The 15,919-nt window shown below is 36.7% G+C and overlaps 1 protein-coding gene across 3 annotated transcripts in view; it reads left to right on the top strand.

The window, feature by feature from the left end:
- Positions 1-15,919, top strand: part of TMEM67 (transmembrane protein 67) — a 47,257-nt gene that overhangs the window by 6,473 nt on the left and 24,865 nt on the right. For all 3 annotated transcript variants that reach the window (XM_039386837.1, XM_039386836.1, XM_027737372.2), the window contains exons 8-20: positions 2,260-2,414; positions 2,532-2,640; positions 4,249-4,335; positions 7,377-7,442; positions 10,365-10,521; positions 10,899-11,022; positions 12,237-12,342; positions 12,838-12,894; positions 12,996-13,094; positions 13,568-13,666; positions 14,017-14,103; positions 14,821-14,920; positions 15,022-15,161. In XM_039386837.1, coding sequence (XP_039242771.1) covers positions 2,260-2,414; positions 2,532-2,640; positions 4,249-4,335; positions 7,377-7,442; positions 10,365-10,521; positions 10,899-11,022; positions 12,237-12,342; positions 12,838-12,894; positions 12,996-13,094; positions 13,568-13,666; positions 14,017-14,103; positions 14,821-14,920; positions 15,022-15,161 — 1,386 coding nt within the window. The remainder of the gene's footprint in view (positions 1-2,259; positions 2,415-2,531; positions 2,641-4,248; positions 4,336-7,376; positions 7,443-10,364; positions 10,522-10,898; positions 11,023-12,236; positions 12,343-12,837; positions 12,895-12,995; positions 13,095-13,567; positions 13,667-14,016; positions 14,104-14,820; positions 14,921-15,021; positions 15,162-15,919) is intronic.

Here is a 15,919-nt window from a genome sequence, read left to right as displayed (position 1 = left end):
TGGAAGTTACCTTGCTTATTTTTAAATAATATTGAGGACAATGTTAATGCAAGTCAACAGGGCTGGAATTTTCACAAGATGAATGGGGTTAAAGAAGAAATCCCACTTCAGTCAGCAGTGTGTGAACTGTCGCTGAGCATATCCAGGAAGGGATCACTCATAAAATTAACTTCTTACATATTCAGTATTGATTGGCACCTGGTCTTTACCTCGTATTTGACTTTTGGTTATTAATTTTGGTTTGTGATGTAGAAGGATCACCATAGAACCATCCTTTTTAGTTTTGCTTTGCTTTGCTTTCTGTATGCAAGTGTTATTTGCCATTATGTTGCTCTGGGTGACAGTAAACATGGGTGGAAGAGTGGGTGCAGCAAGAGAATCACAGACACTTGTGAAGGGGATATGCCTCTGCCTCTTTTTTTTACCAACTCTGTTATCACACATGCTCCTTTTCCTTCTGCATTCCACTCCTCAAAATCAGATTTTAACTTCTCAAGCCCTACTTTTTCTTCCAATCTGTCACATCCCAAAGGGTTACCTGGCCTACTGGTCTCTCAAGATCACAATAGTGGATTTGCAGAATTCCGTAATACACAAGCACACAGAGCCTTTATTTCCTACATTTCCTTGTTAGAGATTACTACAAATAGCTACCAATAAAGTGAGTATACTTACAATTAATAAAGCAAGTATATGTGTATTCCAGTGGTAGCAGCAAACAGTAGTAGCAACAAGCATATATTTCAGTATTACAATCTACTACAAAATGATCACTAGTAAAGCAGCAAATATGCTTAGGATCAATTACCTATATGCATGCCTATGTATATATATTATTCAAAATAGTACCAGTACCATACTCACTAAACCACACCCAGAAGTGGGGCCTCAAAATTGATGACAGTGAAGTTTCACTTCAAAGATGATCCACATTGCAGAGTCTGGAATCAGCCAGGCATCCCCAGCGTGGTCTGATAACTTGCCTAGGAGAGCTCATAGAAGAGTTTGTGTAGAGGACATTCTCTGTGTGTTAGAGAGATTGAAAGAGAGAGACCACAGGCAAGGACAGAGGTCACTCTCCATTTTGGGTAAAAAGTAAGTAATTTTTGTATCACAGAGACATAATGTGGCATAGGACAGCACCACCTGGAGCAGCCAATAGATGGTGGTTTATATTCTCTCAGGCTAGTTTTTGTTTTTTCCAGACTGTTTTTGTGCTCTTTCATCTACAACAGTCAATAGCAGTTGCTAATTGCTACTCTTTTGAAATGTTTTCCCTCCTCTAGATTCTTTTTCGTGCTTCCAGATGATAAGTTGCTGTTACAGTTCCTTGGTTTTGTGTTTATTGATGGTATCTCAGGAGGTCTCTGATGTACCAGAGACATTAGGTACCCACCTGCACTTCTCAAGGATGTTTCAGATTCCCAGGCCTAGTTCCTAGGATGGCAGGTGTTCTCTCACTCAGTGTCTCATCAGATTCTTGTTCAGTATTTCCCCAGATCATCTTTGTGGCTGCTCCCATCATCATCTCGTAAACACAGCTCTGAGATGTATTCTCCTACTTGTCCTATTCTTTTTCACCAACTGAGACTGTTCTCATTGCTAACATAAGTTTGTCCTGTGTGTCCTCAAGCTGCTCAGCAACTCAGAGGTGCTGCCTGAACGTAATGTGCAGCCACGGATCTGATCCAAACAAAGGGAGTAAGGAGGTGGCAAGTTTGCACTAGATCACTGCACAGAGATGCCAGGCATCACCTCTGCCTAGCACTTAGCCCTGGTTTGTTTGCCAAAACTGAACAAGGTATAGATACAGCATAGTTTAGGAACAGCAGGATAGAAAAAGTACTAAAACTGAAAAGAAGATATTTACAATACACGCAACTATAGTTGTCAGTCTGAGCTCTTTGATGGAGTCATCTTTGTCATATAGCTGAAGCGGTATTAAACATTTTGATTCTTACTTTGTTTTCTAAATGCAGATTTTGACATTTCTGTCACATCATCACATCATAGCTGATGCAACTAAAATAAACTGAAAAAGAGAGAGTATTGATTTTACACTGCCATCTGCAGACCTATAAAAATATGATACCTGAATACATGGGAGAAAATACTAGGTGTTTACAAAACAAAATTCCTTTTAAGTGAAAACAAGGGTTTAGGAGTGGCTTCTTAAAAATAGCATTAATTTTATGATTGCCTCATCAAAAGGAGGGGTAATTAAATACTTTTGTGTGTTCTTGTGTTTCTGCACTGCAGTTGTACTCAAATGTAACAGCATGCCAAGCTCTTGGAAATATGTGTGTGATGAATATGAACTCATTGAGTTCTTCAAGTACTGATGCCTGTGGTTTATTTCAATATATTTTTATCGGTACAGCAAGACTAGGCATCATTCATTCAATAGCCTACTGGTAAGTTGCCTTTTCCATAACTTTTGGTCTTTAATAGCATTTTATGGAAATTATTCTGAATGTTCTTTGATGAAAAATATTATGTTTCTTTAGAGAAAACATTGTAATTCTTTTCAGGAGGCATAATCTTCCATGGCTATATTATGGTGATCAACCAGGATTAGCTTCTCAAGTGCTTGAGAAAAATCATTTCCCTACAACCTTCAGTTTTAAAGGAAGAGATAAGGTAAGTTTTGGGTAGTAGACATGGGAAAGCAGACATTAGGAACAAGACATAATCACATAGAGAGGCTTAGATTTATTATAGTTGTGACTCTACTAAAGATATATTTTAGGCAGTCAGTGTAACAGAACTCATTGTGAGATCTTACAGAAGAAGAAGGTGATCTTTGTGTAAAATAATGTCTAGTAAGATGATTTTACTGACACTCACACATTTGCTTTGGTTATGCTCTCATACCCACATTCTCATAAGGCCAAAATGTGCTTGCCTGAGTGGTCTGACCAGGATCAATTGTGTGACACAGAACAGAGGATGTCAGCTATTAAGTGTTCATTGTGTCCCCAAGGTCCTGGGTTGGCAGCAATGGACTAGTAATTAGACAAATCTTTTATACCCCTTAGGAGTTACTAGTTGTTTTGCCACTGTCCTTTGCTTCAGTCTTGTTTACTTCAGTCTTCATAAATCTGAAGCAAAATTGGTTTTTGTCTTTTTTCCTTGTTTGAAATACATTAATCCTTTTTTCAGTTTTCCTGGTGAGATAATTGGAAGAAGCGGGATGTATGTGCTGTGCTGTAACTTTGCTGCCACTCGCCTGGGATACCAAAGTGCAGGGTCTTTTGCTGACAATTTATCTGTGCCACGGTTTTATCACAACCCATTTCTCAGCTCTGTTGCTGGGAATAGTATTCTTCATCATTGTTATGTGGTGTTTAACCCTTTTCTTCTGTTGCTTCTGTTGTGTACACACACATTGCTCTCCCTACTTCATTTATACCAACTGTAATATTTGTTACAAATCTCTACAAGCTGAGTTGTATCAGAGATGGATTCAGTGTATTACTCCAGGTTTTTCCTCTTCCTACAGTGAGTTAGGGAAAAAAACAAACAACAAAAGAGGTGAGAAAACCAAATCATTTCAGTGTTAACAAAGCAATATATCCATCCCTAGGAGGGATGGACTGCTACAAGTAGATTGTTAACTGGCACAGTTTTATGAAGGAATCAAATAGTAAATCAAACACTGAAGTGATTTATTTTACAGATTCACTGTAAAAATAGAATAACTGGAATAGTTTATTCAAGTTAAGCTAATCACAGAAGGTAAGTATGCTAGCGATAATCTGTTTGTCAGTTATACTGCCAGATTTATCGAGAGTTTTCTTATTCACTCAAAAATAAAATCAATCTTTTTCAGCCATATTCTAAAAGGCTGTGTTTTAAGTTAAGCAATGTTACAATGCTGCAGTTGTTTTAACAACTAAAATACTCGTTATTCTTCCTAACACTGAAAGTCCTGGAGGCTCTTAAGGTCCAGCATAGTCTACATTAGAAATCTGCATAGATTTTTGATTAGTTCAGGGCATGTCTACCTGTGTCGAAGTTCCTTTGGAACTTTTTCCAGTGAAGCTGTAGAAGTATGGTAAAGTAGGGAGTTTTTTTGAAAAAGATAACTACCAAAACCAAGATTTAAAACAAAATCAAAAGGGAAAAAATGGAAGGATTATGCTGAAAGTTTCAGGAAGCATAAAACGATGACATAGCATTCTCTTAAAACATGTATGTCCACTTTAGGGCAGTTTAATTGTTTCTTTATCTTTTTTTCATCATCAGGATGTGAAGCTGCAATTTATTGCAGCCTCGTTTGATGCAGCAGGAAACTTTCTTAAATGGCAAAGTTTGGAAGGAGGCATCTTACAGGTATGTCTGATTTTAGTTATCTTTCCTTGATACCATAACTTTCTGGTTGCCTTTAGTCAAATTAATACAAAAACCAAAAGTTTGGTTACTTCACTAATGACAGTTCATAACTATAGAGCTACATTAGGGAAAATAGCCCCTGATTCTTGATCAATGATCTCTACAAAATGACAGGTATAAATTCATCGACGTTGCCTTCATCCATTGTACCAATATAAATTTTGAACATTGGAAAGATGTGAAAAATAACGCTTGTCACTTAAAACCAACCATCTCTTTCTTCCTTTCAGCACAGTTACCCATGTGTGTAGTTTCTGATTAGACCTATTTTGCTTGTTGAGAAAAGTGTATTTTTTAGCTCTCAGTTCACATATATTTATAGACGATTGTGGCAGTTTGAGCCACATTAGAAATCTAAAAATTTAATTTCCAGGCTCCCCCACCACTTCCCACAATTTATCCCAACACCGAAGAGAGAACTTTCAGGCCAGAGGCTTCTATTGGGGAAGGGGGAAGTATTTACATTTATTTTATGCAAATAAATACTATACCAACTAAAGGCAACTATATATATATATTACATTTCTATTAGTCCTTTTAAGTCCCTCCCTTTAACTTTAGTCCAGGAGAAGCCTTTTCAGGCTGGGAAGTAACCAGTCTCTCCCTCGTGGGAGTGTTCGGAGCCCGAACGCTCCCCCCTCACCAAGCTCCAGCTGTTGTGGAAGTTTTTCCTCCTCACAAAGTCCAAGAAGATAGCTTTGAGTCTGTCCTCTCATACCTCGCTTCCCTGTTGCTGTAGTGTAGTTTATCACAGTAGGCGTTTGGAATCTTCATTCCTCCAAGTCAGTTTTTGGTTGCCCCCAGTCAGCTTCGGCAGGCAACTCCCGAGCCTCTCTCTCTCTCTAGCCCGTCTCCAATTTTGCCTGGGATTCTTCTCCTGAGCGCCGAGCTGTTTTATTATCAGCCCATCCACTTGGCTCTGCTTCAAATGCTGAGCCTCTCCTCCACTTTACAGCAGAGGGAAAGAAAAGGCCCCCCTCCACAGCTTAACTGTAGAAAGGGGGGGGAAGAGGGATTGACTGCAAGGCCTGCCTCTCTCCTCTTATCTCAGGTGCTGTGAGTCACGTCCCTCACAAACACTCACTCTAAATGCTGCCTTTAACTCTGGCCTAGGCAGAGTTGGGGAGCTGCAGGGCTCCCCTCCCCCCCGAAGGGGGGAAGAAGGAGCCCAGCCACCCCCTGGCCTTCTACACCTACACACAGCAGAGACCAACAGAAACACTGCCAACAGCTTCTGGTGCTGTGTATGTGTGATTTTTCAGCAGAAGCGAACAAGACGAATGGTGACTGGCTCTCCAGGGAACACTGTCCTGGCACCCAGTCACCTCTGAGCCCCTGACTCTCGGGGGGGCCATCTCAAACCATGACAACGATTCTATGAGTATGTCCCTGTTGGATGTTGTCACCCGCTTGCACACATTGTGGGGGTAACAAGCAAATCAGTGATTTTGTCACTGTCAAAAGAGGTAGGAAACCTGATGTACTACCCCATTTTATTTCACTTCTCTTTGGATTTTTGTTTGCTTATTTCTTTTGGTTTGAAACATAAAAGGTACACTTTGGCCAACATCTGCCTGTCTTTTTCATAACAGAAGGTTATAAATACTTACTGGGAGACTTTACATAGAAATGGGGAACACTGGCTAGAAGATTGACAGTACCCTTGGATACGCTACCCTCAGATTTCAGTGGTACACACAGACATTCTACTTCAGCGGTACCATGCTTTATAGATAACCTGTAAAAATTGGAAGTAAGCAGCAAGTAGAAAGTGCAATAGTAAATTAGCTTATCAGCAAGAGAAATGGGCAGCTGCAGCACATGTTACAGAGTAGAATTTGTTTAGCAGTCTAGTGGTGATCTAAGCACTCTCAGTATTTCCCTTGGCAGGCAACAATAGAAACACTAGCAAGAACAATTGGGAATTCTATGTCCCATTTTCTAGGCTCTTCATGTCACTCTTGGAGTGTGTCACTTCAAATGCCACAGTGTCTACAGAAAAGCAGCTGACATTCAGGATTTAAATAGTGACTGCTGTTTTTTTTTGTTACTCTCTCAGGGTGAACCGTCTTGTGTCTGCCTCTCCAGTTTTAAGGAGAACTAGTGTCTGAGAGAACAGGTTACTAAGACAATTACTATGCATAGAAAATTATACATTCTGAGGGAAATTTTAAGGTTCATTAGGGCATATTAATTTTCTAAGGCAAAGAATTTCATAGCTATCAAGAACCAATAGGAAAGGAATATCTTTTCCATTCAAAGCTTCATTTAATGTAATAGGTTGTGTGTGATGATAAGACATCACAGTGCTAAAGTGATCTCAGTGCATAATTGTAGCAATTCCCAGAATTTCAGTTTCGCACTAGCAGAATTGTGGTTTATATAAATTTAGACTTGATTTTCATTTTGGGAAAATGGCTATGCCCTTTGCTAAATGCCATGATAATTTAGTTAGAATTTGGCCCATTTTTTCTAAATTCAGTTGAATCTGCTGTTCTTTGCAGAAAATATAAGTGTTAGAGTAAAAAAAGGGAAAAAATTCTGTTACTTGCTGTAACTTTAATCCTCTGATAATGCCAGCTTAAGAGAAATAGTGTAATATGAATGTGGACTCCTTTTCTTACAGGATTCTTGAATTTAGCAGAAGCCACTAATAAAGCTTGAGGCAGCACAGTGCATTGAACATTCAGTCCCCAAAAAGATTATTCTTGCCTGTTTGGATGCTGCTGTCCACAGATTCAGTGGAACTTAAAAATGCTATGCAAGTATGAATAAGCTAAACCAACGTTTTAAGAACACCAATATTACTGCAATAAATAATCATGTTTACTCTTCAAAATATTCCTTCTGTTAAAAAAATAGAACAAAATATCTTTTGTGAGAACTGTGAATACATAAACTGCTTGAGGTACCTGTAAATATTTTTCATGTGAGAAAATGATAATTTTGAATTGACTTAATTATAATTATGATTTGTTCAGCTTTGTCCTGATACAGAAACTAAATTGGATGCAGCTTATACATTTGGAACAACTTACCAACAAAGTGTAAGTAAGATATAAAACGCTATTCTAAATTTTGAGTCAAGTTGCTTGATACATCATTAGTAATTCAGTGTATATTAAAGGACATCTGCAGTTTAGCCATAAGCTGCAACATGAAGTTCTTTCTTGTGAAAGTGGTGCTTATTTTAATTTTTTTTGTCGTTGACTGAAATAAGTGGGTTTCTTTAAATTATTTAACTGTACATCACAAAACTTGTGTATTACATAGCATGATAAAAATAAATTAAACTGGCATTTATATTAGTGAGGTTGCTGACTTAGCAGTGGAAGAACACAATGCCTGAATTCTGACACTCATATACTTTGCATCATATCTTCTAATTTTCCTTTTGCCACCTTTGGCCAGGTTTCATACAGAAAGAAGGCAAATCCCATCATGCCATGCCTGTATATTATCCCTGCTAACTCTTTAATGTGTGCCCTGATTTTAGTGAACTCAATACAGAGAGAAGGCCGAACAGATGATTCATCAAAGAGGTTCTTTAGTTGTCTCAACTATGGAAAAAAACTGTTGGAGTTTTCACACCTGACTAAACAGCAGGAAGGAAAGAGGGGATAGAGCAGTGTATGCTTATATGCTAAATTCAGTCAGCCACAGACATGGTTCTGCCAACAATAAAATATCATTAATTTTTGTCACTTAACATGTTAAATGGGGAGGTGATAGTCTCTTTGGCAGGGGGTGGTGAAAGAAACATATTTATTTTTATAAAACTCCCTATGTGTGCACAGCATCTCATACCTATATATTAATACTGTTTATTAACTCATCTACATTCAAAACCATTCCCCACATTATGTGTTGCAGTGCAAAAATACATGAACTCTGGCTGCTACTTGGGTAATGTGAAAGTTTGGGTAGGGTAATACAAAGCTTTAGTCTGTGAAATCTAAAGTGTTTACCAAATAACATTGACAAGTGTTAAATATTTTTACTCTTCCATATTGTTTAATCTTGTTTAATCCATATTTCAGTATTTCAGACAGAATGAAAACATTTTCTATTCATGATCATTGAACTAGTCAAGTATGGTTATTTTTTTCTGCTCTTTAAAATGTTATGTATTTGATATATTGAGTTTGTAGAACTTGTTAAGTATTACTAACAGTTAATATTACTGGGTTTGAATATATACACCAATAAATAATAACTTACTGAGTATTTTTTAATGTAACTATTTTCATGGGTTGCAATACTTTTTTTTTCTTTCCTACAGCTTTGGAGAAAACATGGTTGACATGTTATATGAGTATTTAAAGACTTCCTGGTTGTTCATATATGCACCTACTTTCATATTTAATTTTCTTCACACAGTCACGGTGGTTGAAGTAGTCAGGGACCTCAGGAAGTCATCTTGTCCACTCCCCTGCTCAAACAGGGCCACCTAGAGCAGGTTGCCCAATACCATGTCCAGATGGCTTTTGAATATCTTCAAGGAGTGAGACTCCACAGCCTCGCTGAGTAACCTGTGTCAGTGCTTGGTCATCCTCACAGTGGAAAAGTGTTTTCTGATGCTCAGAGGGAACCTCTGAGTTCAATTTGTGCCCATTGCCTGGGCCCTTGAATTGGATTTCAGTTTGTGCCCATTGCCTCTGGTCCTGTCACTGGGAAGTGCTGAAAAGAGCCTGGCTTTGTCTTGTACACCCTCCCTTCAGATATTTGTACACATTGATAAGATCTCCCCAAGCCTTCTTATTCTGGCAGAAGTCTCAGCTTTTCCTCAAAGCAGAGATGCCCGCATGGGGCTATATCAAGTAGCTCCATATCTATCTTGTACTGGTGAGCCCAGAACCAGATTCAGTACTCCATGACTTTAGCATTTGTGTGTCTTGACTTTAGTGTTTATGCTGTTTCAAATTTTATGCCTGTGAAGTTTGCTAGGATATTTTTTCCTAATCTGTTGAAAAACATTAAAATCTTCATTCTCCACATTAGTCATTCTAGTGAATTGCAATAATTTCTAAGAAGTTTGTATAAAATCATTAGTACTTTGTAATTGCTTGCAGTAGCTGGAATGCCTTGCTTGTCAGAACTTCAGTAGAGTGTTTGACACTGTTTCCCACAGCATTTTCATGGAGTAACTGGCTGTTCATGTCTTGGATAGGTATACTCTTTGCTGAATGAAAAACTGGCTGGATGGCTGGGCCCAGAGAATGGTGGTGAATGGAACTAAATCCAGTTGGTGGCCAGGGGTTCCCCAGGGCTCAGATGATCTGGATGAGGGGATCGAGGGCACCCTCAGCAAGTTTGCAGATGACACCATGTTGGATATGGGGTGTTGATCTGCTGGAGGGTTGGGAGGCTCTGCAGAGGGATGTGGACAGGCTGAATCAGTGTGCAGAGGACAATGGTATGAGATTCAACAAGCCAAAGTGCCACGTCCTTCATTTGAGTCACAACTCCATGCAGTGCTCAGGCTTGGGGAAGTGGCTGGAAAGTTCTCTCTTAGAAAAGATGTTTGACAGCTGGCTGAACATGAGCCAGCAATGTGCCCAGGTGGTCAAGAAGGCCAGTGGCCTATATCAGAAACAGTGTGGCCAGCAGGACCAAGGCAGTGATTGTCTTTCTGTACTCGGCACTAGTGAGGCCGCACCTCAAGTGCTGTGTCCAGTTCTGGGCTCGTCACTACAAGAAATACATTGGGGTATTGGAGCAAGTCCAGAGAAGGGCAACGAAGCTGGTGAAGGGTCTGGAGCACCAGTCTCGTAAGGAACAGTTGAGGGAACTGGGTTGTTTAGCCTGGAGAAAGGGAGGCTCAGGGGGGACCTTGATGATTCTGTGACTTTGTCTTCTGTGAAGAAGTGGGACAGATTGCACAATAGTTTTGTAGGAAATGAATCCGCAACTCGATAAAATAATTAAATCCATAGTGATCTTTTTATTTTAACATTTTTTTCTTGTAGTGCAAAATTTCAGTTTCTAAGATTTTATTGGATTTTGCTAATCCAATCTTTTATGACCTGTTCCTTGAATATAATGACGACAATGGACAACAACATCTTTGGGCCGTGCCAGTTTTAAATTTGAATCTTCAATACAACGAAAAGTTTGTTAATCAAGGTAAGACTGTCACAGTAACATTTCTTTGAATTTAAGTAATCTGAATAACTTTAAACAAATAATTTATATTCATTACTATTACTAAGTTGTTTTAAAGATACCACAACACACCACAACTTGTTTCCATTTAAAGAATTTAATACTTTATGGGCAAGTTCTGATAGTTTAAGTGTAAGCTTTGGTTGCATACAGTGTTCCAATCGATAGTATGCACAAATAAAGTAATCTCATTTCATTATGTATTTGTTTAAATTGAAAATAAACAATTTTATATCCTCAACAGTTCTGTGTGTTATACCATTATATGTTTAATTTCTAGTAGATTTCTTTTCTTTTTTTGTGCTGAATTATCTGTGTGAAACTATGTTTTTTCAAAGGTACTAATATGAACAACTGGCTTTTGACTCGTCGATTTTTTTTGGTGGATACACTTAGTGGAAAAGAGACTGACTTGGGAAAACCACCAAGGGTAATTCGGATTGCTAGCGAAATAGCAATAAGGTGATTCATTCATATCATATATAGTACATAGAAAATAAAGCCAATATTGCACAGTCTGCATTTTATTGTCTCAAAAGAAAGTTGTTTTATTATGTTGTTTCTAATATGTCTAATATATAATATATAATGCTTCTTTCTCCATTGGCTATGTGGAAATGGCATGAATTTCCATAGGTTGTTCTGATGAGTGAGTGAGAAAACATTGACTTGTGGTATAGGTACAGTGGATCAGACCATGTTAGCAGGCATTCAGTCACCTCTTAGAAGCAAGCAGGTATCATCTGGAAAGACCTGAAAACTCTGTTAATTCTTTTTCAGTGTGTGTTTTGCTGGCTATACAAGGATGTTATTTCATACTCCATATTCTTTTTTGCAGTATTTTTACAACCTGTTGCCTATTCTGTTATACAATCCAGAATAGGCTTGTAGTCATTTAACTGAAAATGTGAGACTGCATATTAGGCTCATTACTGATGGTTAATCTAAGCTGGAATATATTTTGAAAGAAACTTTTTTTTCTTCTTTATGTGACGTAATGTCTTCTGAGATGACTGCCAAGAAATTGGTATCTGCCTTTTCTTTTGGCTCTCCTTCAACTTATCAGTTAAAAGATTGCTGAATAGCACTGAGTACTGACCCATACAAGTAATAATCTTCTCAGAATCACAGAAAATGCCAAGTTGAAAGGGACTCACAAGATCGAGTCCAACTCCTGGCCCTGCACAGGGCCATCCCCAAGAGGTTAATTTAATATACTGACTCCATTTACCGAGAATTACATATTACATCATTTCAAAAGATAAGGATTAGTTTATGTATCTTAGAAGAACACCCTTCCATCCCCTTCAAGAAAAGGATAATGCCAGAAATTCAAAATACCCATAAGAAAGGTCAATCTGTAATGTTTTGAGAAAAGTTACTTTATGGAATTGGATTCAATTGCAGCTATCTTAATGTCAGTAGGCAGGTAAAGATTGTTTCAGGTATTTTCTTACAAATAAACAATCCTTCCCAGCTTTTCCTTTTTATATATTTGTGTACATGCCTTTGTACACTCCAATTGCTTTTAAAATGTGAAGTGCATGCCATTGGGTTTGAAACTCACGTTTTATTGATCAGATTGTTCTGTTCTCTTAGTATTTTCTTATTAGTACAAGTTTCAATGAATGCTTTCGAAGCACTCATTCGTTTAATCATACTCTGTATTTCTGCAGTATTCGTCTGGTATCCCATATGCAGAGAGGAACTATCTACCCTCCTCTAATCACTATTGCTTACACGGATGTGCTTGTCCAAAACCCTGAAATCCAGAGTGTGATGGTGAGATCTTTGTGCTATCTTAATCAAATTGATTTGGTAATCATACTTTTAGGTCCGTTGGAATTCCAGTTTTCCAGTTGAGTGAACATTTTGGTGCAGTTTCTAATTCTGCTCTTAAGTTTTTGCTAAAACTTAAGCCTTTTAAACAAAGTGTTTAAAAGGATTCTCTTTTTAATTTATATTGAGTCTTTTTTAACTTAAAATAATTAGAGTTCAAAGTTGGTTGTATAATGCTAAATTAGGCTACAATTCAAATAAAATTATATGCACAGAAAATAACAGGAAAAGAGTATGCAGTACACTGAAAGCAATAATTTATGCAAGGAAATGAGTTTTTGTTTAAAGCAATGCACTAAGAGGAGGTTGTTATGACACAAACGTTTCAGGTCACCTATAGTTTAATTTAAAATAAAATTGTGAAAACTACCACTGTCTGTAATGGTTGTAGCATTTCAGAATTTCTATACATATTACTTTTTGCATCTTAATATTCAGGTTTCATTCTCAGTCAATTATGAGATGGATCAGTCAGAGGCTCGGATTCAGACTGATGTAAGTTGCAATTCCCTTTAATTTGTTGATTTAATGAATTATTAACTTCTGGTTTTTTGCTTTTTAAAAAATATCTGCAAATAATTTTTCATTATTTTCAGGTCGCATTGGGTGTGTTGGGTGGGCTCGCAGTGTTATGGTCCCTTCTCAAGACTGCAGGCTGGAAGAGGCGTACAGGAAGCTCTATAATTGACTTGCAGGTATAAACAGTTGGCAACCTCAAAGGGGACATTTCTTCCCCCCTTTAATGAGACCTTGCTATGATTCCCTGTGATTATAAGTATTCTGTTTCTTAAGCAAACTGAAATAATTTCTAGCCCAGCTGCATAGAGCTGTGCCCAGGAGTTAGGTTCACTTCAGGAAATAGGTTTTTGCATTTTTTTTGATTCTGATATTGTCATTCAGAATATGCTGTTGGTAAAAATAATGGTATTTACAGAGCTATTCTGATCAGTTGAGTGGACTTAGTTTTCAAATTATTTCGTCTTTGAACAAAGACTAGCATTTAGAAGTTTCAGGCAGTGAATATACCATAACTATATGACCACAGTAGAAAAGCTTTGTTCAAGGCTCTAGACTTTCCTGTGTGAGCTGCATAACATTTTATATAAATGTACATATGCATTACTTAATTAACTTTACAGATCTCTACAGTGTGTTTTTATAATTGCAGACAGTTTTCAAGTTCTTACTGTTTTATGCTGGAGACCTTGCCAACGTTTTCTTTATCATCACAGTGGGCACAGGGATTTATTGGCTTGTATTCTTCAAAGTAAGTGTTTTTCCAGATTTGAGTGCTACGAAAACCTATTAATATTACATATATTTTTACATGAAGATTAATTTTCTCTTTTTTTTTTTTTCTTTCTGGTCAGACTATTGAGGCAAGTTCTATATCATATTCTGTTTTGTGTGCTTAAATTTTGTGTTCACCTGTTTCTTTTCCTTAGGATTCATTGTACTTACAGTCTGCTTAATAGTCACTTAAAATATTTTACACATTTAAAATGATTTCACATTAAATATTGATCTTTTTCTGCAAAAGCTTACTCACTTTTAAGCACTTATTGTGTTTTTACATACGCCATGTGCAGTCTTTTCAATATAACTTCTCAATTACAGGCTCAGCAGTTTGTCTCTGTCCTTTTACCACTTCCATCTCAAGAAGAAGATTTTGTTACATACATAGCATGTGCATTTAGTTTAAAGGTAAATATTTTTTTCCTCACCATTAAATACATGTTAACATGCTTCTGTATATTTTAATTAAGCTTGATTTTAAACGTCTTGTACGGTTCATTTTATTAGTGTATAGACATAAACAATTATGTTCTTATAATAATTAAGTAATTTCCCCGTAGAAATTTATTTTGTGGAGTCGTAATAGGGAAACAAATGTCTAAAGAAGATTGTCTATGAAAAATCATTCTTTCAAGGATAAAGGTCTAAAGAAACCCAAATAAAATAGCATCATATAAAGAAGAAAGTGCTTTCTTTTGAAGCAGAATATAAATGCTGTCAGTTCCTGATTAAAAAGAAGATGGATTCAAATAACATATTCAAATATTTAGAATTTAGAGATCATTGTTCTGTCTTCATGGGACATGCAAATATTGTATTAGTTGTGGGTATTATATGGAATTCTATTGGAATTCATAATACAGGTTAATATGTTATGAGGAAACAGTTTTTTAGAATTTGTTACTTTGCTGTATTTTGTTTGTAATTTTGGACATCATCACATGACTTATCATTATTCCAAGCTTTTAAATTAAAAAAAAATATCGAAAGTTGATAATAACATTGCTGTCTCAAGTATAGTCAAGACATTATTTGTTATGTTTAATGAATGCAGTGATTATTTCTTCATCTTTCATGCTATTGCTGTCCTTACTTGTTATATTTCTCCTTTTTATTTTTCCTTAGGCTCTGCAATTCTTACAGTTGCTGATTTCACAACTTACTGTAGATATTTTCTTTATTGACTGGGAAAGACCTAAAGGCAAAGTTCTTAAGGCAGTTGAAGGTAACTCGAACTGTGCTTGTTTGTATAAACAGCTTTGGTTAAATTCTGGTATTACTCTCAAGTGTTAAATTTCAGAGCTTTATTGTATGTACTCTTTTTAGGTGAAGGTGTTATTAAAAGTGCTGCTGCACCTGTGAGCATATGGAGGACATATTTTATAGCAAATGAATGGAATGAGATTCAGACAGTGAGGAAGATAAATCCCCTCTTTCAAGTGCTTGCAGTTCTTTTTTTTTTGGAGGTAGTATAACTACTATGATGAATATTGTTGTTGTTGTTGTTATTTATTTTTTATGATTCACAATCAGAGTGTAACTTGAGAGTCTGGTTTTTAATTCTTGCATTCCCTGAGGTAACAGTGGATCACCTTCAAGTTCACTTGAAAACATGTAACTTAGTGAAATAATTATTTTAATGCATTTTTTTATTTTATATGTATGGATAGGTCATTGCAATATTTGACTAAGGAAGACTTAAAAAACCCCCAACCTTTAAATACCCTAAACACCCCTATTAGTTTTATTTGGTTGGGGTTTTTTTTAAGGTAATGAGTTACCCTAAATGGCTTAAGAGACTGATAAATCTGTGTACACACTCAATTCTTTATTTGCCTACTAGCTCCCTCCCATCACAGCTTACAGCTTTGTTTCTGGTTTCCTTCCTACTCGTTTGCTATAGTGCCCTTTTATAATGCAGGAAGTTCCGTTCCTGATGGCAGTATGCCTTCAGTTACAGCTTCAGGGTATGTGAGAAATTGTGCTTTACCTTTTAAAAAAACATTTTGGTTTGCTTCTTCTGTAGTTTAATAGTTACTTCTATTTTGGGGAAGTATTCTTAAAGCATGTAGCATATAGTTGTTTATGTGAGGTTCTTCTACATATGTTTAATACTTTTACTCAATTTTATACTTCTGTTTTTAAATTTTTCTTTTAAATTAAATAAAATTAAATGATATTAAATACAGTAAAATTAAATACAGTAATAAACCCCAAACTTTCT

Source organism: Pipra filicauda, unplaced genomic scaffold (genome assembly GCF_003945595.2).
Source record: "Pipra filicauda isolate LSUMZ 115617 unplaced genomic scaffold, ASM394559v2 scaffold509_size397805_pilon, whole genome shotgun sequence".
In the NCBI taxonomy this organism is placed as follows: Eukaryota; Metazoa; Chordata; class Aves; order Passeriformes; family Pipridae; genus Pipra; species Pipra filicauda.
This window is presented reverse-complemented; position numbering and strand designations above follow the sequence as displayed.